This window comes from Plectropomus leopardus, chromosome 10, assembly GCF_008729295.1.
Source record: "Plectropomus leopardus isolate mb chromosome 10, YSFRI_Pleo_2.0, whole genome shotgun sequence".
In the NCBI taxonomy this organism is placed as follows: Eukaryota; Metazoa; Chordata; class Actinopteri; order Perciformes; family Serranidae; genus Plectropomus; species Plectropomus leopardus.
The window spans coordinates 19,894,137-19,918,960 of NC_056472.1; the positions used below are offsets into that span (position 1 = coordinate 19,894,137).

At 37.6% G+C, this 24,824-nt stretch overlaps 1 protein-coding gene across 1 annotated transcript in view; it reads right to left on the bottom strand.

Annotated features, from left to right (window-relative positions):
- Window positions 1-24,824, bottom strand: part of LOC121949433 (glypican-6-like) — a 116,353-nt gene that overhangs the window by 60,747 nt on the left and 30,782 nt on the right. The window contains exons 3-4 of the mRNA XM_042495118.1: window positions 10,110-10,501; window positions 1,459-1,624 (exon numbers count right to left, since the gene is read on the bottom strand). Coding sequence (XP_042351052.1) covers window positions 1,459-1,624; window positions 10,110-10,501 — 558 coding nt within the window. The remainder of the gene's footprint in view (window positions 1-1,458; window positions 1,625-10,109; window positions 10,502-24,824) is intronic.

Consider the following 24,824-nt stretch of genomic DNA (forward strand, 5'->3'; position numbering starts at 1 on the left):
ATGGAATCCAGAAAAAGCCTTTAGAACCTGAATCCTGAAAAGTTCAAAGGGAAATGCAAACCACATAAATTCAAACTAGGGATGCAGCGATTCACTGGCCGAACATCAGTGCTAAGGTTGCAACGAAGGTATACAGATACAGTGATAAGACAGTTGACAAAAACAGTATCGTATACTTGTGCTTATCTACGGTATTGATAAAAATTCAACTGGATGGTAAACTTCACCTTTATTTGAGTTATTCTCAGAAGGGGGACTGTTTACACACACTTCCATTAAAAAATGGTTTCAAGACTTTCAAGTTTTAATTATAGTGATAAAACATTTGTACAACCAAAAACCAGCCCTACTTTTTTCATTCTTTTAAGGGTCACACTGACTGATAATAAAAATAATTTTGTAATACTGTCATACCATGATATTTTCTAAGACTCTAGTCATACCATGAAAATCTCACACTGCATCTCTAATTGGTAGCAGCCAATATTTACCTTGTTGACTGCCATCGGCCTATAGGCAGATAAGATGGCATTTACTTATGGTAGTGACCAATGCATTGAGAAAAATTATGATGCATTTATTACTTTGACTTAGATGTTCAGTTTAACAGTTACTCAGTTTCTAATCAAAGAAGTAAAAGATTGTTTGTGTTTGACACTTATAGCGGCTGATGAATTGGCTGTCCCGTTTTTCTTGTTACACACCATTGATATCATATTGGCCTTTAGAAATTCACAATCGGTCGACTTCTATTTAGTATTCAGCGGTGGCTCCGTTTCACTGTTAGATTTTCTGTTTTTTTAATATAATCCAAATAATACTGTTTTTCTTTTCAGCTATAAAACATCAGCCTCAAGGTGCCAAAATCATGTATTTTCAAACAGTAAGGTGTTTACACTTTAATGAGCATATCAGACAAAAGGTGTGAAGCCACATTAAGCAATACTTGAGTTATTAAATTGAATCCAATAACTCCCTGCGGTGTAAAAGGGTTGCTATTGCCAATCTCACCCAATCAACACTTTGCTCTGCAGCTTTCAGCTTATGCATTAAACTGCTTTCAGCTCACTGTTATACATTAGTTATCGGTCAAAAACATGCAGCTTAAAGGGATAATGTAACTCATAGTATTTTCTGTATAATTCCCATTATTTGCAGGTGTCAGCCTTCTATTAGCATGCAACACTGTGTAAAGCAACACATCATTTTATCTGTTATATGAGCGAATGGGATAATTGAATCTACAAATGTCTCATTATTGCAACCACTAACATGATGTCCCCCCCCCCACCTCCTTATCCATTACCTATATCCATCCACATCCATTAGACCCTTTTCAACTTATCGCAGAGCCGTACACCCAGGTATTAATACATACAAACACATCTAATTGGTCTGATGGGAAATAACAGACCAGCAGGAGGAAAAACAGCTGGAGTGCAGCTTGAAAAAACTTACCAATGTACAGATTCCACTCTGGATCCAGATCAGCTTGATTGGCAAGGCAGCCTTTCATGACATTCAAGCAGTAGTTCTTACAGGGTTTTACTGACGGCATGCCCTGACAAAACGGGCAGTACATCATCTTGGTCAGTGCTCGAATACACGCTGGAGTGCTGCTCACCTGCAAGAACAGAGAGTAACAGCAGTCATTAGCACCTGAACAGCTCTTTAAAATCCAAACATAATTTGAATAACATTCAGTCAATTAGTAACTGCATCATTTCCAGGAGGATTTAAGTATTTGTCATTTCCTTTAAACTTAATGAAACTTAATTTGCCTGAATGTACCTCAATAGAGGATTCTTCTTACTTTAAAATTTTTAGCAGATTACTTTTGTCTATTGAAAAAAGTTGCATATTAGTGCGACGTTCAGGAATGCCACAAGAGAGATGTTGAATGTTTGAATGTTTGTAGGAACTGTCAGTAACACTGTGTGTGATCGTTGACAATTTAACCTGCATTTAAATGTCAAATTTTAACTGAAGAAAAAAATATTTGCCTACTCATCAGCCAATAAACTGTCAAGCATTTTGTATTTCAGTTATTCATCTTTCCCTGTTTAAAAGGGATATGATTTTATTGTGCAACAGGTAGAGTGTGAAAGGTTCCATGAGTCATCACACGCAACATTATTATTTTCTGCCTAAAAAAATCTAGCAGTGACGTTTGTGTTTATGTGAATAATCCAAAAACAGAATTAGATGTAAATTTGGCAATCACAAATGCACTGTTACAGAATTTGATTTAAAAATGCTAATACTAAAACTACTAAAATGCATGTCCGGACATGTGATCAATACTAACACAGATGTCTTACATTCAGTATGTTGTGTTCAAGAGCTCCTTGTAGAAATGAATCTTGCTACATGTCTCAGTTGAAAAGTCATAAATATTTTAGTGAGCGAAATGTAAATTTATTTATTAACCATGATTTAATTCATAATGCATTTGAGGAGGGGGAAAAAACATAATGAGTCAATTTAACAATCAGTTGTGGCACTGGGTGTTTGAATAGGTTTAACAGAATGATTCTATGTTAATCCAAAAACAAGTCGCTCATATGACAACTCACTGATGTTATTCAAATGTTCTCCAAGACAGATTACTGTTCCAGACAGGCTGATTACTATAAAAAAGTTTGCAGATCTAAATACACATTTGTATTTTTAGGAAGGGCAGTGTGGCACACTGACCAAATGTCTACAGATTCTGTATAGTTGGTTCACACCAAGCACTGGGCTCATTCAAGCTCTCTTCTTATAAAAGCCAGATGCTTCAATGGATGAATGTCTGAAGATAAAGAGTGTTGTATGTGGTAAAAATTTAGATCCCAGGCTATATCTGCTGTTCTTTGCTGTATTTCATTGTGCCACATCTTATAAGTGATCGTCTGTTTTGACATCTCAGATAGCAAATACAAACCTGACTGATCAACCTAGTGCAGCTGATTTTATTAAATGATGTCTGAGAGTGTGCTGCACTCAACTCTCTTATCCTCAAATGCTTGCACTTCGGAGCCCTGTCAAGATGTCTGAAGTGAAAGCTCCTGGGTTGCAGCTAATGGACTTTGTTTCTGAAGCCCCAACAAGCATCTATTAAAAAATCGTTTTGAAAAGCCACCTTTTTTTTAGACGACACCCAGACATGTCATGCAAGCACTTACCAATGTCTCATTTCTTTAAAACAATGAAAATGTAACTGCATATGCACTGTAGAGCTGAGGCACTTTTAAGGACAGACTTTTTGAAGATGTCTAACTCTTGTTCTTCAGACTCTGACGGCATTCATTATAAGTTGCTTTGAAAAAAACTTCTGCTAAATGAATATAATGAAGGCCCTGTTTATACTTGGTATAAACATGCCTTTTGGGTGATCTGACAGTGCTAAATACCAGTGTAAATGACCACAAAGACACATTGTGATCCAATCACTCAAACCACTTGTGGAAATGGCGTGAGACGCAATTGACCACATATCTTTTGTAGTGTAAATGCCAATACATCCCAATGCATGTCCAACAAGGCCTGGGTCATCAGCGCAGGATGTGGTGGTTGTTTGGATGACAGCGTTCTAACGCTTTACAAGATTCCCGTTTGACAAAGATTTGGAAGAAGTGTTGCATGAGTGCCAAGGTTTTGCCCAATGGAAGGAGACATGTTGAATTCTGCAGCGACATCTCCAGCTGCACTGACACAACTGCTCACGTGACTAGCGAGCATGCTAGTGAGAGTGTGGACATAATCGCTACACACAGGCCCCTTTGACTATCTGGTAAAAGTGATTTAGGCAGTAACGAAATCTGAACACAAGTGGTTAGCAGGAGACGCGTGATAGACACAGGTGTGAACAACAATGTGTCTCGGCTGTCCACTTGTGTTTAAATCACCAAAACACATAAACAGGCCTGTTAATACCCTCAAGAGGAGAAATTCCTATCACATTTTATTGCGTTATTTCCTTAAGTAAGTAAGTGCGCCTGCATGCAAAGATGGACACATGAAGTCATAGGTTCCTTTACTTTTGAAAATTAAAATTGCATACATTTTTTAAAATCTAATCTTTATTTAACCAGGATAGACTGACTTTAAAAACCTGAGTTCTGTATATAAAATGGAGACTGAATATGACCGCATTATTGCAGCAGAATGAGGAATGCAATTTTTTTCTTTCTTTGTTGAAACCTATGAAACAATCACGGGGATGCAAAGCTGCCACTCATGTTAAAAAGCACAGGACCTAAAGGATTGTTGAGTTAAACACAGGCAAACACAGAATTAGTCAAATGTTTGACTACACAGAAGGCATGCTGGTTTTAAAGGCTGCAATTCAGAGTAAAGTGACATAATTTCCTGAACTTATCAGACTGTTTTAGCTGTTCTATTATTTGCCTTCAACCACTTAAAAAATCCACATTACTGATGATTATATTTAAAAAAAATCTCATGCTAAATATTTTGTGAAAGCACAAATAGTTAACCCCACGATATCTGTATTTGGCCAAAAGTATTGTGACATTTGATTTTCTCAACATTGCCAAGTCTTACTTTGCAGCCAAGGCATTTGTCGATGCTGTTGCCATTCTTGTCCTCTAAAAACTTCATATGATTTAGTCACAACCAAAAACAGAAATGCTGTGGCTAAACAATGTGTCACAAGTAGCTGGTTTAAGATAACATGTAGACTGCAATAAAGCAAAAGGAAAAGCAGAAGTACTTACATACTTTAAGATAACCTGCTATTTCGAAGATCTTTATCTAGCTATATTTCTATTCATTTAAGTATAAATCAATGCAGCTGTAAAGTTAGTTCTTAAAACTTTAACTTAAACAGTTTCACTCAGAGCAACATCCGAATGTGATATCTTATTAATCTATGAAGCACTTCTCAGAACAATGTTACAGGTCTCTTACAATAACATAGGGATAACACAGCAACATAAGTTAAAAAGCAAATAAAATAAGAATTGATCGACAGCTAACATTCCAAGTACTCTACCCAAAAAAAGGCAAGATTTTATGAGCTAAAAGAAGACTAAGTGCCCTGGACAACAAAGGCCCGGTCGCTTTTTGTAATTAAAAAAAGATTTTGGACCCACTAAAAGGCTAACAGGCTTTGCCAAAAGATCTCAAGCTGCGATCAGCCTTGTGGGGAAATGGCTGATCACACAGCAGGAGCCTGTCCGAGCAAAGCTTTTAAATACAAGCAATCAAATCTTAGAAATGTATTCTAAAACAGAGAGGTGCAGCAAACAAGGGTTTATTATGGACACTTCTCTTAGAAAAGTCTGGCAGCAACATTTTGTCTTGGCTGTAGTCGGTGGATACTTCGCCTGGTAAGACCAAAATAAAATGAGTTATAGTAGTCAGGCCTTGAGGAGATAAAAAACACTGATGACCTTCTCCAGGTCTGCAAACTGCAGAAATGACCTGATCGTGGTGAGATGAGTTAATGTTTGATGTGCCGGGACCCCTACCTTCATCTCAGCACAGTGCTCAGTATCATAAAGAGAGGACTGGGGGTATTTTTGTAGCTCCACGGAGTCAAACAGCCGCATGAACTAACATAAAAATACCTCACAGATCACCTTAGACAGCAGTTTAGACTTGTCACACACTAAGTTGAAAGTGATTATGCCAAATGCTTCTGCCAACATGTGTCACACCTGACACAGGTGTACGACAGCTGTACAAATCAGACAGCAATATGTTCCTAGCACCTTAAGAGGTCATGAGGAGAAATGGTAATAAAAACAATAATAATAATAGTTATTGTTATTGTTATTATTATCATCACCATGATAGTAGTGGTAGAAGTATTAAAAGTAGTAATAGTAGGACAAGTGATAAAAGGGGTGTAGTAATAGCAGTCGTAGCATCAGTAGTATTAGTAGCAGTAGTAGTAGCAGACGTAATATACTGAAGTAGTAGTGGCTAATAGTATTTTTAGCAGTAGTAGTAGTAGTAGTAGTAGAAAAAGTGTAATAGTGGTAGTTGTAATAGTTGTTGTAGTAGTAGTTGTTGTCAAAGCAGCAACAGTAGAAGTAGTGTAGTACATGTAGTGGCAGAAGTAAAAGTAGTATTAGTAATGGTAGCAGCAGCAGTAGCAGAAGTATTAGGAAAAGGAGCAGCAGTAGTAGTAGTAGTATATTAGTTTGTAGTATCATCATCACCGTCATGAATTGTCCGATTAATAAGTGAAAGAGAGGTATATTTTTTTGTTTAAATTAATAATATACAGCCTACTGTGTCCCCTTCCTAACATTTGAGTAGTTAAAATCCTCCAAATAATAATAATAACCAAAATTAGTAAAATATAAGTGAATAAACAAATAAGCAAAGTTAATCATTGTATTGTTTGAAAACAGAAGTGCAATTAAGTGGCAATGGTTCACTGGCAACAAACTGTAAAATATCCCAACATTTCCATTTTACTACGTCAATGCAGCCCATTTATGTCACTGTGACTATAATTATAAGACAGGACCATGTCGCCCTATTGTTTACACCTTTGCTTCTGTCAAATCCATTGGCGTCTTACTTCAGTGCGCGCATTCAAAAAGCAAAGTTGTTTGTTAAAATATTCTAAGTATCAATAAGAAGACAGATAATTATACGATTTTAATCACTTCAGATAAACAGAAGCAGATGCACTGTTTGGGTAATGATCTGGGATAAGTATGAGCTCTGTTTGTGAGATGCAGACTCCAAACACGAGATTCTGCTCCCTCAGAGCTCCACCGGGTTTTGTGTTTTGTCTCTTAAGCTGTGAAAAGCAATAAAGTACTACATCATCTACTTTAATTCAATATATATCCCAGCAGCAATAAACATGGATGTCACATCTTAGAGGCGCCGTGCAACAGACACCTCTAGCAGGGTGTCTTATTCCATTATGCTTACACCCAATCCCTCATGATGAGTTTATACCCTGGGGATCAAAGGGCTGCAGTCTCAGACACATGACCTGGATCTCAGGTCCCACTGAAATGTCAAGGGGTTAAGCTGGGACATGCTGGCTTGTGAGACACGCAGAGTGTAACCCAGTAAACGCATACTAACAACACATCCTCTGTGGCTGCTTCCAAATGAGCCTCAACACTACTACTGGTGGAAGGGAACTGATACGCACAGTGAAGAGACATTTTCAAAGTTCAGTGAGTGCACTATGGTGTGGCTGCAAGAAAATGAATGTGGGATTTCTTTAGGGCTGCTCCTTTAAAGTCAGAACTTCGAATCATCTGCCTGAGACCCCTCAGTCAACTGAGATTGCTTCAAATTTATCAGTCTTTTTCTTTTTTTTGCCAGTCAGTGTGCTGTGCAGTTTGCTTATAAGGACGTCTTGGTCACTTGCTGCAGAGTGAGCGCTCTTGACATTCACACTACTCTTTGAGTCAAGCAGTTGTGCTCCTTCGTAAGGAGGGAGAGAGAGACTGTTCAAATTTACAGCTCACAGCAAGTTCATTTGCTGCCGTCTCTGGTGTTTGTTTGATATCTAGTGTCGGCAAAAACTGTTGTAAATTTGCAATCTGTCGTTAGCGCTGTTAGCTTATTTTTTATATAACGTTAATGTGGCTGTCACTCAACATCCCACTGAGCCCCTTTTACACTTTAAAACTTCATATGTAAAACAAAATGAATTGACGAATATTTGTATTGAACTGCAAAATCCGATTCGACTGACATAATTCTGATTCTGGTTTACATCCCTAGATTCCTAGAGAACAGCAGTACCTTCTTCTTAATGTCTTCTGTCTCAGTGATTGAGAATTACTATATTTTCTGTGCCTTCTGTTTATAAACTGTACAGCAGGTCTATAAATATGTATAATAGTGTTGATAATCCAATCTTACTGATATCAATACAGTAGTGAAAAGAAGCCAGGGTGGTTGGGGATTTGCAGCCTAGTGCTTATCAGGGCTTCTCTCGGCTCATAAGAAGGCGTGTAGAAACAGCCCTGTTGTTGTTGAGTGTGACTAAATCCGAGCCTTAGCCTCCTGCTTTTCCTTTAATCTTACTTTGTACATGATCAAAACTACACACACTCCCAAAGCAGTATGATATACTGCAGAAGCTGCATTGAGATTACATCGCATCAAACAGAATACTAAGGCTACAGCATGATTAATGGCTTCTGTATACTGGGTGAACAAATATTAGGAAGAAGAGCAATAAACAGTGATGGCACAAATTTCTTTTCTCTCCCTTTTCATTGTCTGGGCATTCCTCCTGTGCAATCCACATGCCCTTCAACACTGTTCTATGAAATGCACCTGAACAAGCCGCCTCGAGCCCCAAACTTCATGAAAGACATGCACCACGAGAGCTAGCATTAGTCAGAAAAGTATCTGGGAGGAACTTGTTCCCAGTGGAAGACTGTAGGGAAATGTGTGCTTGCTACAAAAACACCAAACAAGACCTTGTGAAAATCTGTGTAGGATACACAGCAATTCTTAATTTCAGCTGAGGTCAAATGCTGAATATTTTTCCAACAGAATCAGTGAGTGCGTGAAATGTGCGTGGTTTGTTTAAAGCTACAGATGGTAACTGTATCATGCATCATATTTGCGGAAACTGTCACTGTATCCTGACAATAGCACACAAGACAGATCTGTTTATACATTTTTTTAAAAAAAATCAGGTTGCCATAGCTCCTCCTTGTGTTCCTAATGGCATTTACAAAAATCCACTCCGGCTGGCCCCAAACAGCCAAACACAGCCAGGAGGAGCGTCTGTCAATCACTGCTCATGCACACTCTGTGCTGCCAGCGTACACCGCAAGGACAAGCGAACAGAAGACGACCTGCGAAAAAGAAAGCTTCTCGTCATCTGTCTGGTCTTGATTTTTTCACATATTATCTGTCTCGTGTACTACTGTCAGGATATAGTGACTGAGCAAATATGATGTTATTTTTCTATGATAAGACGGAATATATTAAAATAGGTATGTTTTTTTGTGTTTAATCACCTGAAAATAAAAATCATTGTGTTTTTGTTACCATAAAATCAGGCCTTTTTCAGTGTTGCACTGCGTCGTCTCTACAGTAGCCCAGAACAGACAGAGCAGGCACTGAGAGATAGGGTTATTTGCGTTTTTGAGTTGGCCACCTTAAGTAATGTGATACTTAATGATTTACTATTTTCACAGGTTTTATCATCTGGTCCATTTGTTTTGGAGAAGAAAAGATCACTAGGGATAATTACAAACCTCCTGAGCTATGAACACCAAAGGAATCCAAACTGGGAGTTAGGGCTGGACGATAAATCGATTTTATCGATAAAGTTGGAATTTGTGCTTAAGGGCGATTTTTTAAATTAAAATCTAGATTTTCCCCTAAACTTCCTCCACCACTCTCTTTGAGCTTCTGTAGTTCATAGTGGTCCCCCCGCGCTTACCTCCTAGATACACACACGACAAAGTGACAGCAAGTGTTTATAACAATAAAGAGTACGTTCCCAAAAAAAGGCACAGTCTTGTCAGCTGTTTGAACTGGTTGGTTTTGCGGTGTCAGATCTTGAACAAGCAGGTTTTTTCCACATGCTGAAAAGTATCAACCCCAGGTATATGCACAATTGTACACATGGAAAAATCATTAGAGAGCTGTAGGGAATGTTGTTTTACTCCACTACAACAGACCTGTGGTTCAGTAATTTGAACACAACGGAAACATTATTTGTTAACATGGAACTAATGTTGAACGACGGTTGTATGATTTCCGAATCGGTCATTTTCAATACTCTACAATATGAAATGCCTTTGTTAATTTTTATTGCTAAAATCAAAGCAAAACTTGTTTTGAGTAATTTCTTTGTCATTTATAAATTGTTTTTAATAGGGACTTTAATTTTATTAAAATCGTTAATCAAGTTTGGTATGAAAAAAATGTAATGATTTTATGTGTAGGCCACATCACCCGGCCCTATGGAGTTCATGCTTGGAGAGGGCACACAGGAGAAGCTTCAGCTGGTTGTATTCTGCAATCCTCACTCCTAGGTGCCACTAAATCCTATAAACTTCTCCTTTAAGGTCTAAAAATCATATGAGCAAGCTGTTGATTGTGTGTTTTACAATCCAATTCAACTTTACTTAAGCGGTGAGCACTGTTACCTTAGACACTCTCTGAGCCACCTCCCGGCCAACAGAGAGCCCTTGGACAAATGTTCGTGCAGCGATGAATGCCCGGGTAACCTGAGCCTTGAGCTTCCTGGGCACGTCTCCAAAGGGCTTGAGCTGGTCGGTGTACTTACTGATACACTCCAGATAGTCCTCAGTGATGGCGTACTGGGAGTTGAGTAGCGTGAACATACGCTCCAGCAGCCGTGACCAGAAGTCATTAAGCATTTCCTCCAGGTTAACATTTCCTCCTGTGTAATAGCGCTTCAGCTCTGCAAACAGGTTCTCAAAGACTTCGGAGTTCTGCATGTAAGGCTTGCCGTAAGTCCTCACAAACATCTCATTCAGGGACCTCTCTGTGTTCTCCAGCAGCTCCAGGAAGAATTCTGGGTTAGAAAGAAAAGAAAAAGTGTTACTTATTGTGTCATTTTCTTTCATGTGTCACCGTGTTGGCATAGATTATATTGTACATGGCATGCACAGAAACGCCTTGATACGATGCACTGGGAACCTTAATTTATGATTAAAATAGAAATGCAGCAAAATTACATTAACTGTATCTGATTGCAAGATAGAACTCCGCTTAAAAGGGAAATCTGCTTGATTACGATGCCGACAGCAGATACGCCGGCAAGCAAAGAAAAAAAAACACCAAAATAGCAAATCAATTAGGGCTTCTGATCTTGATTTCATTTTGAAGAGACTGCACAGCTTTGTTGATATATATCTCCAGTAAACTACTTTTGACATTGCAGTGGGATCAAACCTCATATATATTTCTGGAAAGCAATAAGCTCTGTGTTTACAGTGCATGAGGCCTATATTGTCCATATATCACCTGTAAACCCAATGTACATTCTTGTGTCTTGATAGAAAGGATGTATATGACAAAATGATTTCCTATACTCTGATTTGCACTGGAGTATTGCTCCATATGCTGAAAGCATACGGCTGTCAGATGAACTGCAATAAATGGTCCCTCAATATTATTATGATTCCACAATACAGTTTGTCTCTGGAGTTGCTGCTGTTTTTAGGCATAACTTGTTGTTTGCCTCATGACCTCTACGACTCACCACAAATTGGAAAGAGATGATAATATTTCTGACCATCTGCTATCCATAATGATAGTCCTCGCTTTCAAGGACCAAGATTAAAATTTAAATAGGCTTCAAAACTCTGCACATTTAACTGCGAAGTGAAATAGTTCAAGACTAGACAGAGGAGCCTCCACATCCATAAATTGTGGTGGAGGTTACAGAAAGTCTTTTATATTCCTCAGTTATTGTCTTTTACAGGGCAATATGTCCCATCCAAAGCTTTAAAGCAGAAATAATTGATTTTTTTGGGCCACTTGGAGACGGTTGAAAGCTATAAATACAAAATTGACATTATCGCCCTATAAAGTTGACATAGGGAACATGTTGGCTAACAGTCGCCTATTTACAGGTCTCCCACACAGATTAGTATTTCTTTAGTGGTTCTCGACACCATACATATCTAAGTCCAATAGACACTCTCCTTTCTGTTGTGTTTTGATTTCGTCAACTCCACAGGGAAATTCAGTGCTAAATGCTGCACTATGTCCACCAGCGAGTTACTAACTTTGTCTTCTTTTTAGTGCTGGGCAGGTAGTGTGCAGTGGGTTTATCAGAGACTTGTCACTGAAAACAGCTACCTGCTACACCTGGTGCTAGTTAGCACAGACATAACACAATCCAACGTTGAAAGAACAAAGCATGAAAGATTTCTGCTAAAGAGCTCAATGGCTTAAGTAAAACAACCGTACCATATATAACAACTTTGTTTCAATCTGTCTCCCTCTTGACTTTAGCTCTTTGTTTACTTTCCTACTTTCATGCGCTGAGCTGAACTGCCAATGAGAGCAATTTAAATCAGCGACTGGCTCCACCATCTGTGAAGCCAATTCACTGTGCTGGAAAAAAGCCGACAAAGGCGAACGAGGGCCAACAGTGTGGGACACACCGCAGTGAATGGGGTGACCGACGCTCACCAACTGACAGACTGACAGCCAACAGTCAGCTTGGTGTGTCAGGGCCTTAAAGGACTCATGAGTTGAGACAATGATTCTCTGTGGGTTGGTCACTCTAGCAGCACTTTTTACATTACACATCGTCCATTGATCTATTGATAACATAAAAATATTAATTATTGCAGCTTCAAGGTCTCTAATTTCACTGTGGTATGGGCTAATGGAAAGAGCAGTGACACTGTGAACAAAGGCAGCAGTAAAACACTAAAAAGGTTGGGACAATTAAAAATAATTAGCTGTGTGGGTTGTCCCTCAAATAGTATGTCAGGTCCTACCATGAACCCAGCTGCTAGTGATTTCTCTTTTCATTTTACAGTAACTGCCACCTTTGTACATATCCGAATCAGCATGGTCTGAATTTCCATCTGTAAAGCAATTCATTGTAGCATATGACCATGACACATGACCACATATTCACCAGGAGATCCATTTTGCCCCCTTAAGCCATTTACATTGCAGTCACTGAAATGGCCCTGACAAAATTGTAATGGATTTGAAGTGGCCATCAGTGCCCAGCAACCCAGGTGAAATTACTAATTACAGCAACAGAGAAATAACATGGCATGTCTGTACGTGATACCACACCAAATCCATCCAGTTAGCTATATCAAGAGCTGCTCATGTTGCACACCGGTGGAAAGCAAAATATGTAATAAATGCCTCATCTACAAGGTAGCAGAACACACAGGATGTTATTTCATAATGTTATTACCTGATTGAGACAAATGTATTTTTAGCTGCAGCCAGCAGCTACTATAACTCACTTGATGTCGGCTTGGAGGGTAAAGGTCACATTTGCCACAGGAGAAATGCGAGATTCTAATCCTGCATAAATCCATTCAGCTTTTGATTCATCACATGCAACATGCTTATTAAAGACTTACCCCTCTATTCTTATCACAATTAAATATTGTTAATTAACACATCTTATCAGGTATCAGTGAGTGTTAACTGGAAGATGTCCTGTGGGGATCAGATTAAATTAGCTTTACTCTCACACATATTTTCCTGCTTTCTTAAGAGACTATGACTCTTTCTTTTAGTGGCATATACAGTATGCAGAACTTGTGATGTTGGTCAAAGTAATTCTTGAGACTAAAGTAAATGAAAGACTACAGTGAGCAGTTCTTTAAATATGCAAAGCTCCAAACATGATTTGTGCTTCAGAGACTCGTTGTTGGTAATGAAAATAGTCAGTGGTGCTGAGCGATATGCACGCTGATTAATGATAGCTTCAAAACTAATTTCATTTTTTTTTAAATGTGCATTTTAGGGAAAAAAACATCTTAATGCGGGCAGGTTCTTTGCTCAGTATGTCTGCTGAAATATTAATTGAATATAACCAATGTAATTAAGGCAGAATTGATTGTTGATGTGGACAGTATATTTGATATAATTCTAAGCTCTGTTTTGGAGTGATTAGGATGAATAATTACATTATGGATGAGCTCAGTATAATTCAGTGACTAATATATTTAGTTATAAAAAAGACAACTTAATCTAATTAGGAAAAATTCATGAGAGGGATCGTATTTAACAATAACAAATTTATTGAAATGTCAGAGACTAAAATTATCAGGAAAGCTTACATAAATCCTAACACATCTTTGTAATTTAGAAGTCTGTCCAAATGAATGGCTGCAAGAGCTGCAAACAGAGGATAATGATGCTGAAATGCTGGACAGGGGTGATTCTAATACCCCCAACTTGCAGAGAGTTCATTACATTTCGCTGATAAAGCTCAGTTTGGCTCCAATTCCTCACTGTGTGCACAGAGCTGTGCAGAGGTTATACCGAGCCATTCTCTCTGTGATAAAGAGAAAGCCTATGTCTCTGTGCTTCCACAGTTGCTTGCTCTCACAGAGACCTACTGATAGATGCTCTCCTAGATGTCAGAGATGTCAGCAGTAGTCTCAATTTCAGCAATCTTGAAACAGGGCCTTCCTTTTTTAAATCTTTGAGCTAGATGATGGAAAACTAGAATTGCTGTCTAACAGTTGTATGCCCCTGCAAACCAGTCAAGTTGCACTGACAGTTTCCATAATGAAGTCACAGTAAGATAGACCTTTGAGCTTTTGGATATAAATAGCCATCACTTCAACATTATATCGCATGAGACATTTGAGAGAAATTTTGTTATAATTACCATATGAACTCATAAGTAACGGCCAGAATCATGTTTTGTGAGGTTACAGTGACCTTGACCTTCAACCACAAAATTCTAATCAGTTCATTCTTGACACAAAGTGGACATTTGTGCCAACTTAAAGAATTTCCAAGGAGGTGTTCTTGAGATATTGTGTTCAAGAGAATGTAATGAACAGGGTCATAGTGGCCTTTGATCTTTGACCAACATATGATCATTTCATCCTTGATTTTTAAGTAAACATTTGTGACCAATTTGAAGTAATTCCCTAAATGTGCTGGTGAGACATCACATTCAAGAGAATGGGATGGATGTGGAGTCACCTTGACCTTGGGCCACCAAACTCTAATTAGTTCATCCTAGAAGTGTGCAATATGGCTTTAAAATAAGTTAATTTTAAAATTAAGTTAGACTGTTACTGCAGTGCCATTAAATGTGATGATTTGTTCTCTGTAAGCTGAAAACAACGTAACAGCTCTCCAGTTCATATATTAACAGTATTTGCAAATTGCAGTAGTGCTCCATGATCATAAAACATGACTAAATAGTTACAGCCTGGAGCGCTGCAAAAACCATGCTTTGTGTGTGTGTCTGTGAAAGGCAGAGAGTTGTACAAGAGAGTAAGAGAATCAAAGTGGCTTATAAAAATGACTTAACAATTCATACTCGATGTTCGCGATATAGAATTTTAAATATCGCACATAGAACAAGCCACAATAAATCAATTACATTTGATATATTGCCCACCCCTAATTCATTCTTTAGTAAAGGTGAACATTTGTGCCAAATTTGAGGAAATTCCCTCAAGGCCTACTTGAGATGACATGTTCACAAGAACAAGACAGACGAGGTCACAGTGACATTGAACTTTGACCTGTGACACCATAATCTTATCATTTATTGCTGAGTCCAGATGGACATTTGTGCCAAATTATAACAAAATATTTTAAGGCATTCTTAAGATATCTTGTGCACGAGAATGGGACAAACTGACATCCCAAAAACATAATTGGCCACAGCTATCGCTGACGTGGAGGCATAAAAAGTCAAGCTGCGTGCTTTCAACTTATAAGCCAACCAGTTTTTGGAGACATCATGAAGCATATAACCAACAGAGGAAGCTGTGGATGGGATGACATCTACTCTAAGGACCCTCGTGGGAAGTGGCCTGCAGAATTAATTACTGCAAAGTCCTGAACTGTGACCAGCTATAACTTAGGAGGATAAAAAGGGTATGTTTTCCACCACAATTCACTTTTCTTCAGTTGAGTAATTACAATCTATGATAGTAAAAAAAACAGTGTGGTGAGGGAGGAAACTTTGGCACTGGCTTCCTGGATCACATTCTTACTGGACCACATTGGACATTCTGTGCAGGCAGAAATCCGTATTTATATCTGTGCACAAACAAAGCAACCAACATATCATGCTACATCGCCACCTTAAACATATATCCATATCATTGTCTGTGGGGTTAATAGTCCATTCTTTTTTAACTTCATGAAATGGTTAGCTTTACATCTTGAGCAATTACAACCGGCAAGATGCTTTTTGAGATGGACGTTGGATAGACATCTCAAAATATGATTAACCATTCTAAGACAAAATCCATATGTACAGTATTTGGACACAAGTAGCTAAGGGTTTAAGCGGGGCCTCAGAGTGGAGCGCAATCTAAGAATCAATAGAATGAGGCTATGTAATTACTGGGACATCTTGGAAACACTGTAGATAATTTGCTCACCTTCATTCATCACAGCTGGGCCCTCAGTAAAACCCTTAGCAATCAGTCCCAATAGAGATTTTTTGTGATAACTTCAGGCAGAAGTTAATAGTTTCAGTGGCTTTCTTGACAAAAATGTGATGTAACTAGACACTAGTCATCTATTTTGTGTTAAATGGAGGAGAAAGATTTGCAAAAATGTGGTGGGAAATTAACACTTGGTAATACTTACCATGAATTATTGGTGTTATTATCTATGAATTAAATACTTCATATGATATGAGATGAAACTGTGATACTAATTACCCAATGCACATTTCTTGTTTGTTGAGTGAAATGTAAACAAAAGCCTATAACCTTACAAAAAAAAATAATGAGATATGGACAATAATTTCCAAATATTATGTTGGCCAAGGCTTAAAAATATATGTAGGTATTATTATACATGACTTAAGTGTAAGTATTTTTTGCTATTTATTTGGATGATGAAGGAACTACTCTGAATATGTCATAAAAAAAACTTCAAAGTAATGCCAGACTTCTTCTGCTAACAGAGTAAAGAGTGGAAAAGTAATTCATGAGTCAGGACTATCTGAGCAAAAATGTTGCATTTCTAATCACAATTAACAGCTTGTGAATTATTTTTCTAATAAAAGATAATCTTTCATTTCTATTTGCAGTTCTCATTAAATAGGTGTCTCATGTAATTCTGAGCTGCAATAATGGAAGCAGAGTGTTGCGTATCACTCCAGAGAGATAAAATAAATATTACACAATTAAAATGCAGATAAAATCTTCATTATGTGTTAAGTGTTGTAAACGACCTCTCAGTTTGTTAGAGGCTTTATTTTAAAACCAGCGTCAAAATAGAAGGTCTACCACAATAAAATTATATCACTGTACAAATGTATACTTGTTTCACCTGTCACCTCAGAATTTTTTCTCTTTCTTCAGCATAAGTTACCATGGCGATTTATCTCAGTAAATGAAAAGTGAACAACCTTGCGGTACTGAAAACCGAGAATTAACCCTTAAGTTACCTCACTTACCCCAAATGCTCCTCATAGCACAGGCCTCTGGGCTTGTAGAATTGGTTCTGAATTAGATAATTTAATGCATCTGTAAGCAATCCTCTAATTTGGACACTTTTTTGAAGAAATATTATGAAACAGCTCAAAAATACAAGAAACTGTTTGGATTTGCATTAATTCTTGTGAATATAAACTGAGAAATTCCTTGAGGGACTAACCAACGCTAAAATGTTGCATATAAAAATGCTCTGCTGTCGTATCTTAGCTCAAATGATATTTATATGTTGTGGCAATTTTACAATATATTATTTTGAGTGCAGCATTGTGTTTCAGGGCCACACACCGATAAAAACACCAAAAGAGCCGGGTGCACTCAATGAAAGTTAATGAATTCAGTACAAGAAGATTTTTCAGATCATTTGTTCGATATTGTCTATGTAAAACACATTCCTGCAAGCAACACATTCTCAAAACTGTAATTTATCTGTGAAGCTACCCTGAGTTAACTGCAAAAATGGCTTGTTTGGCCCTCATGCAGCAGAATAAACAGCCTGTTATCTCTAGCAGAGACACTTGGTGTCTTCTCCTACAGGACTACAGCCAATCAAAGAGGCAGTCCATCTCTCTCTTTGCGATTATTGAAACTGCACTGCAATACACACAGCTAGGCTGGCAAACTACTTGAGCTTTCATGCCTGTACATGAAACCAGCATTTTTTCTGCCAAAAGGAGCACTTCTAATTCCACATGTCAGTCTTAAGTGGATCATTGATTGTTCTGACAGGAGGCGGCAGTCTATAGAGAGCTGCTCGGGGTGCTATGCCTCTGTACAGAACATGATGGACTGACCTTTTATGTCTCCATTTTCATGTGTTAATTCTTGAGCCCTGCCTATTGTGAGTTACACAGTTAAAAGCACAGGCATTTAATGTACAATTGCACCTGTTGAGTCAAGCTAAAAAAGGTATATTCTAATGTAATCTAATCTAATAAGAATCTATTTTGCTGCATTTGAAAGTTAAGATTTTCAACTCTTTAACCTAAGAATAAAAACAAAAATACGTTTGACAGATTGCTGGTTCATAAATGGGATTCCGCAGACTGTCCAAAAATCAAAGTGAAATCTTGTGTATTTCCATAAATGTTGCAGCTTGTCTATCAAAAATCCTACACAGAATTACCAAAAAACCATGTAGTGTACAAAGATACGTCACATTTCGACTTGAATTCTACCTATTCCTCCAGTCTCCAACTGGATAGTCCAATAGGACTTCCTAACTAAAGGAGCCTTTGCTGAGCAAGCATGCCCTTTTCAGCTCTTCCCAGCTTTACATTTATCTAGTCAAACACATCCACACCTGGTAGCTGGCCAGCACCGTGCAGTCTTCTGAGCTTGGCAACTTTTGAGGAGTAATTTAGGGTTAAGTGCTTTGCTCAAGGGCACATTGACAATGGCTGCTGAGGGAGAAGAGAAAAGATTGGAGTTGTTCCAATACCAATACCAGTATCTGGAATGCTTCAAATACTGCCTAAAATGCTCTTTCGGGTATTGACAAGGCCCAACATACTCATACGATACAAAACGGTACATATCATCATCTCTGTGTCACCATTTTCATCAAATTACACCTCCTCCCTAGACATTGAAAGACTGCTAGTGTCCTAAAGGCAGACAGATAATGGCAAGAAGTAAAGAAAAAAAACAATGAAGATCTGATATTGTGTCATGTCAAACTCGGTTCCCTGAAGTAAACCAAATTGTTATTGTAGTGTGGCAGACTTTGTGATACCAGCTAAAATCATATAATCATCCAAAGAATCTGTAAAACGATCCGTATAATTGTAATAAAACTTGTGATTTTTCACCCTATTTATTTAGAATCTGTTTAATGTACTTTCTTTCTCTGTCAGTCAGCTGCTGGGAGAAGTTTACCTGAAGGGCTTTCTGACAGAAAACCCTTTTTGATGGAAATGTTTTTATTGTAACTAGGGCTGGCAGCAATAATGCGTTAAAGCGAGATGTGATTGAGATCCGTACATAACGTGTTCTTTTATTTTAATCGAATTAAACGTCAGCCGAAATTCCCATCTTAAAGAGGCTGTACCAGGCTAAATGTTAAAGCTAATATATGATACTGGTATCATATGAGACTAGTCTCATATGGAATCCAGTGGTACCAATCATGTTACGCTAGCCTCTCAGAAAGGGGGCTGAATAACCCTCCAAACTTAGGCAAAATTTTTGTCAGTGGAAAAACTGCATGGCCATTTCACAGGAGTATCTGAATGAAAATAGTTCTATGAGTACCCAGTCTCTCCTTTACAGATACATCAATTGTATGCTCATACCATGCAGTTTTTTGCTGTCATGTGAGTCCCGATCAACACAATCTATTAAGAAATGCTTTACCCTGTTGTATTGTAATGCGAAATAATGGAATTAAAACTATGTGATTAAAAAATGCAATTAGTTGCATTTAACTATGGAAATTATTTTATTAGCATTTTTTTAAATCATTATTATTATTATTATTTTATGATCGCAATATTAAAACATGCATCATTTGCAAACCCTAACTTAAAAAAGAAGACTTTTTTTCCTAACTTAAGCCAAGAAACCATAATAACTGGAAAACTTTTACTCAGTTTTGTTTTTTTTACAGTGTTAGCATAATTTCTTTCAAGATTCACCTTTAAGTGGTCACAAATCTATCGTCAGTTGTACAAAACAATGTATTTATGACATTCAGAACTGCAAAGGATATATTATGAACAATCAGCTACAAAAAGTGATATATGACTTTAAACAGAGTTAGGTTAGATTACAAAAGTTCATAACCATATGATATTTCTTTGGGTACATTTAGGTAAATAATCCAACAGAGCAATCACAGTAGGTCACAACAAGCCATTGTTTTTTGTGGCTTTCCACTGGTGGTTAAGTAATAATGCATTGGCGTCAGTTATGACGCAGTGACTTTTAGTGTGCAACAACACAACTGATGCCACTTGCTAAATATTGTCTTTATAGTCTGCCAGATTTTTTTTCTTTTTTTTTTTTTGACAAGCAATAACAGCATGTGAGTCTGTAACTCCAGAGAAGATCAATTGTGGAGGGTGCGCCACATTAATATTCTGTTTGGCTACCCAGCACCATGGTGTTCTTGGTCAGAGGAGGGCCAACAATTGATTAGCAATTAAGACCCCTGACTTAGTGTTTAACGAGCAGGTGGAGAAGAATGCTCTGTGCCAGCCATTTATCTAATTTCTCTGAGCAGGTGTTTCCTGGGGTCTTAGGAACAGGATATCGTTGAGAACAATGAGAATATTCAGACTTGATTTCAGAAACATAAATAAGAAAAGACGCAAACTGTATTATTAAACCACGGTAATTGCTGTGTTTGGCACTGATTTTTCAGACGATGCTGTTTCTCTCTTAGATCCACACAGCTGTAACTGTGCATCATAGGTTGTTGCGGATATTTCTGTATTTGTGCTCAGATGGTCTTGGCATAGTCGAGACTATGCCCTCTCACTGTGACACGTAGGCTGTGGTGTCAGGTATGCGTGGGCTGGCCAGCTACTGTCAGCTACTGTAACACTCATCACAATCTCTGCATAAAGAGAAGAGTATATACACATACACTGACTCCGTGTAGGTGGGACTCCAGAGCCAGGTGCTAAATAGATGGTAAAGAGCATCTAAACGATCTAACAGCTCTGTTTTGTTTGGATCTTTAACTACGTGTTCAGACTCAGTATCAAGGCCAGCACAATTATTTTGGTAACCCTGCTTTAAGAAGAGAAAATATTGTTTAAGGAGTTGGAAAAAGGGTAGAATCTTACAAACAAATTATGCTTAAAATATTTTGATGTATTTTAAATGTCATCCAATATCTACCGCTCAAAATGACATAACTTTTAACATTAAGATTCAATTAATGATGCATAAAGACAATGGTGGAATTCAAATCCAGCAATCAATATCTCAGATTTCCACAGCGGGTGAGAAGCCGAGACCCTCAGCAGACACAGAGTCTCCAGACAGCAGAAGGCTACAGAGCTGAAACCTGCACATGGCAACTACTTTAACGCTGATGAAATTATGGAGAATGGCAGCAAACCCCAAGAGGAACAGAGGTGCCTGGAGTCATGCATCTAAGTGCTGCTAGACAAACCCCCATTTCCTCCCTCAGTGGAGTCCTCCTTATGACATTCACTATCCTGACACTAGCTGATCAAAATAACACTTATTTATTTATGCACACTTCCAGGAATCACATGTGAGCTAAAGAAGTGTTTATTCCTGGAAAAAAAAACCCATCAGACCGACATCACCCAGGCATTATGACATTGAGTTTCTGGGCAATGTGCATTCATCTGAGAGTTGCATGCTGTAACTGAATAGTATTTGTTTCATACAATATGTTGGATAGTTTGAGAGGAATCAGCATAGAAAGACAAGACATTGACTGGTGAGTATTGAATTGCACTATTAATCACTCAAACAACATTCAGTTGTTGACATTGGATATATTTAGACAGCCTAATATGAAAATCTATGCTTCGACCTCCTGCTTTTAGATGAAGATTAGAATTACTTTGAATGAAGTGACTCTTTGAGAGTGCTGCTGTTCACTCCTGAGATCTGAAAAGAGGTTATATTCATGTTGACATAATGTATCTTATGTAATTCATGTATATCAACAGTATGTTAACAGATCACACAACAAGCTGTGAATGGTGAAGAGGTGTAAGGCAGCACGGAGACGTGCTGACACACAGTGCATTACGTAACAGTCGTATCATGTGGACCTGAAAAAACCTTAGGTCTCATTAAATAATGTACTTTATACATTAGGGATGCAGAAATGTATCCATCGAACATCAATATCCGCCAGCATTTGCCTTGTTGTCATCGGCCTATCAGCAATTAAGACGGCATTTGCAGGTGTCAGCGGCCGATGGTTTTGTGTTGTGTCACATCAATTTTGCTAAATAACAGAGCTCAAAACTAACAACATCCTGTCGTCCTGAAGACAACAGAAAATGTGTTCAGGATGAAATGAGCTCTTCGCAGGGACTCCTTTGGGACAAAAGGACGCAGTAAACTCATTATCAACACGTCAGATGTCGATAATGAACAAATCTGTGTTGAAATCAGCAAATAGAAAGCTAGTGAAAATTAGCATTTAGCATCTGGTGGCTGGAACTAACCATAGACGTATAATAATAACTACATATCAGATGCTAAGACGGTGCCTATTCAGTCTAATGGAACTGCTCGCCTGCTACATATGCCATTAAGTTTCTAGCTCCTAGGTTTACTTCCACAGTACGGGGCCCACTAACTATGCACACTAGTGTATGTCCGGCTGGCTCTGCCTGCAAGTTCTGGCTCAGCTCATACACTTCACATTGTGACGACGTCACAGATTTTTAAATCGCTTTATTCAGCTCAAAGAAAGTTTTACAAATATAAAACCTCCATGGATCACAAAATCTTAATAGAGAGAGACATAATAGACCTTGTCTGCAGTTGGCGGTGTCCTGTAAACAGTTTTACAGACTGTTCTTTTACAACGGTGGCCTATGAGGGAAATGCTTTTAGGGTTGCAGGGGATTTTTCTGCTGCAATACAGTGAGTGGCCACTGGAAAAAACTGTGAGCAAAGGTGAGCTGCTTTCCAGGGGGGCTTGAATGACCTGCTGATGGAGGCTGCATAGAGTTGCACAATGATGCATTCAAGATTCATTCAGTAAAATTTTGTATTGGCCTAAGGTAATTTATTAAGTTATCATCATGTGCTTAAATGTATTCTTATTAAATGCAGTTTTAGACAAAAACTTGAATAAATATGGTTGTTTGAAGGAGAAATTGATGTTCATTTGATCATAGCAATATAAAATAGATATTACAGAGAGAATTACTACATTTTAAATATGGTAAAAAGCCTTTTGAAGCAGTTTTTTCTACTTTTTTAAAGATGTTTTTAATGCGAAAAATATTAAATGTTTTTTTTTCATAAATGAAGAATTTGTGCTCATTCAAAAATAGTGTAATAAGGTTTTGAATGACTTTAAAAAAGCAACAATAAAAAACAAATGAAAAACAGTATTTGCTATTGGCCAAATTGATAAATTTAAACATCAGTATTGGCCCAGAATTTTACAATCAGTGCATCACTGATATATGTGATGGAATCATAGGAGATAAACTGGCATGAAACATCCCCCTTAATTAAACTAACAGACAAGGACATGAATTCAAAGATGCTGAGGTTTGCTTATTCTGCTGCTCCACAACCATTCAAAACAAATAAAAAAAAAAAAAAAAACTAGTGTGACCTTGCATTTTAATTTCAATAAAACATGTTTGTTTTGTTGTCTTGTGTCAATAAAGGCAATTTTGCATTATTAGTCTGACATTGTGTACCAACAGTTCAGTACTCTGTGCTCTGCAGTCTAAGTACAATTACTACAACAACAACATTACTGTATTCAGAAGTAATTCTCGATTTATGGCCCCTAGTCTTCTCCATTTTCAGACTGTTGTTTTGCAATTTGCAATTCCACAGATGACAAGCAAACAAATAGATTTAAAATCCAGAGCAGCAGAGATGTCAGCAGACATACAGTTATAAGATGCTTGATTTACAAATAACATTGAAACTTCAATTTATGTATATATATATATATATATATATATATATATATATATATATATATATATATATATATATATGCATGTTTTACTACATGAAAGCAGGAAGCTTGTTTTTATGCTATTATTAATGGAAACCATGACACAGAACGACAAGATTATGTCTCAATCAAGCTAAATGTGATCAATATACTACAGAATAAATATGCTTGAGTTCATTATCAAATAGAAAATTCTGTCAACTGCAATGCTAATGCTTATAGATTGCAGCTTGCTGGGCAAAAAGGGCCCTCTTAGTCTGATGATTTTGTTTTTTATGTTGCTGCTTCTTGACTGAAATCTCAGCACACATTAAAATCAACTTTAAACTTTAAACTCTTTTGTTTTCTTTGGCTTTTCTGGATTTTTATATTTTGACAATTCTGCTTCTGTTTTCTTTCTCCTGTAAAACACTTTGTATCCACTGCTTTGGAGAGTGCTAAAATAAATTAAGTCTGGCATCGAAGAATAACCCATCATTTCAGTCAAGGTTTCCAAAGTTTGATGGTGAGATAGTTGCAGCTTTGCTATTTCTTCATGATTACAACTTTTACATTTTGAAACTAAACATTTATCAACTACAGGAGGTAAGACGTGATCTTACATTTTAAACATAGGGGTTTGTTACATATACAGTATTTGGATAGTGTCATAGGTATACTCCTATTAAAATGTAAATGACAGCTCACCCCAAAATCAAAATTCATATATTCTAGTGCTGTTTTGTTTTGGTGTGAGCTGCCGAGTGTTGGGGACATCAGCTGCAGAGATTTCTGCCTTCTCTCCAATATAATAGAACTAGATGGCATTTGGCTTGATGCTCAAACCGCCAAAACTTAAATATGAAAAACAATGTCTCTTTCCTGAAATCATTAACAGCTTACTCAAGACAATCCACAGATCTTGTTGTGAGCAATTTGATGTAGAAAGTTTTTTTTCTTTCTGCCAAACTGCACAGGTCAACCATATCACCGCAAAAAAGGAAAGCCTGAAAATACTGCTAGTTCACCTAGCACCGATGAGCTAACTAATGTTACAGCTCAGCCGAGGAGGA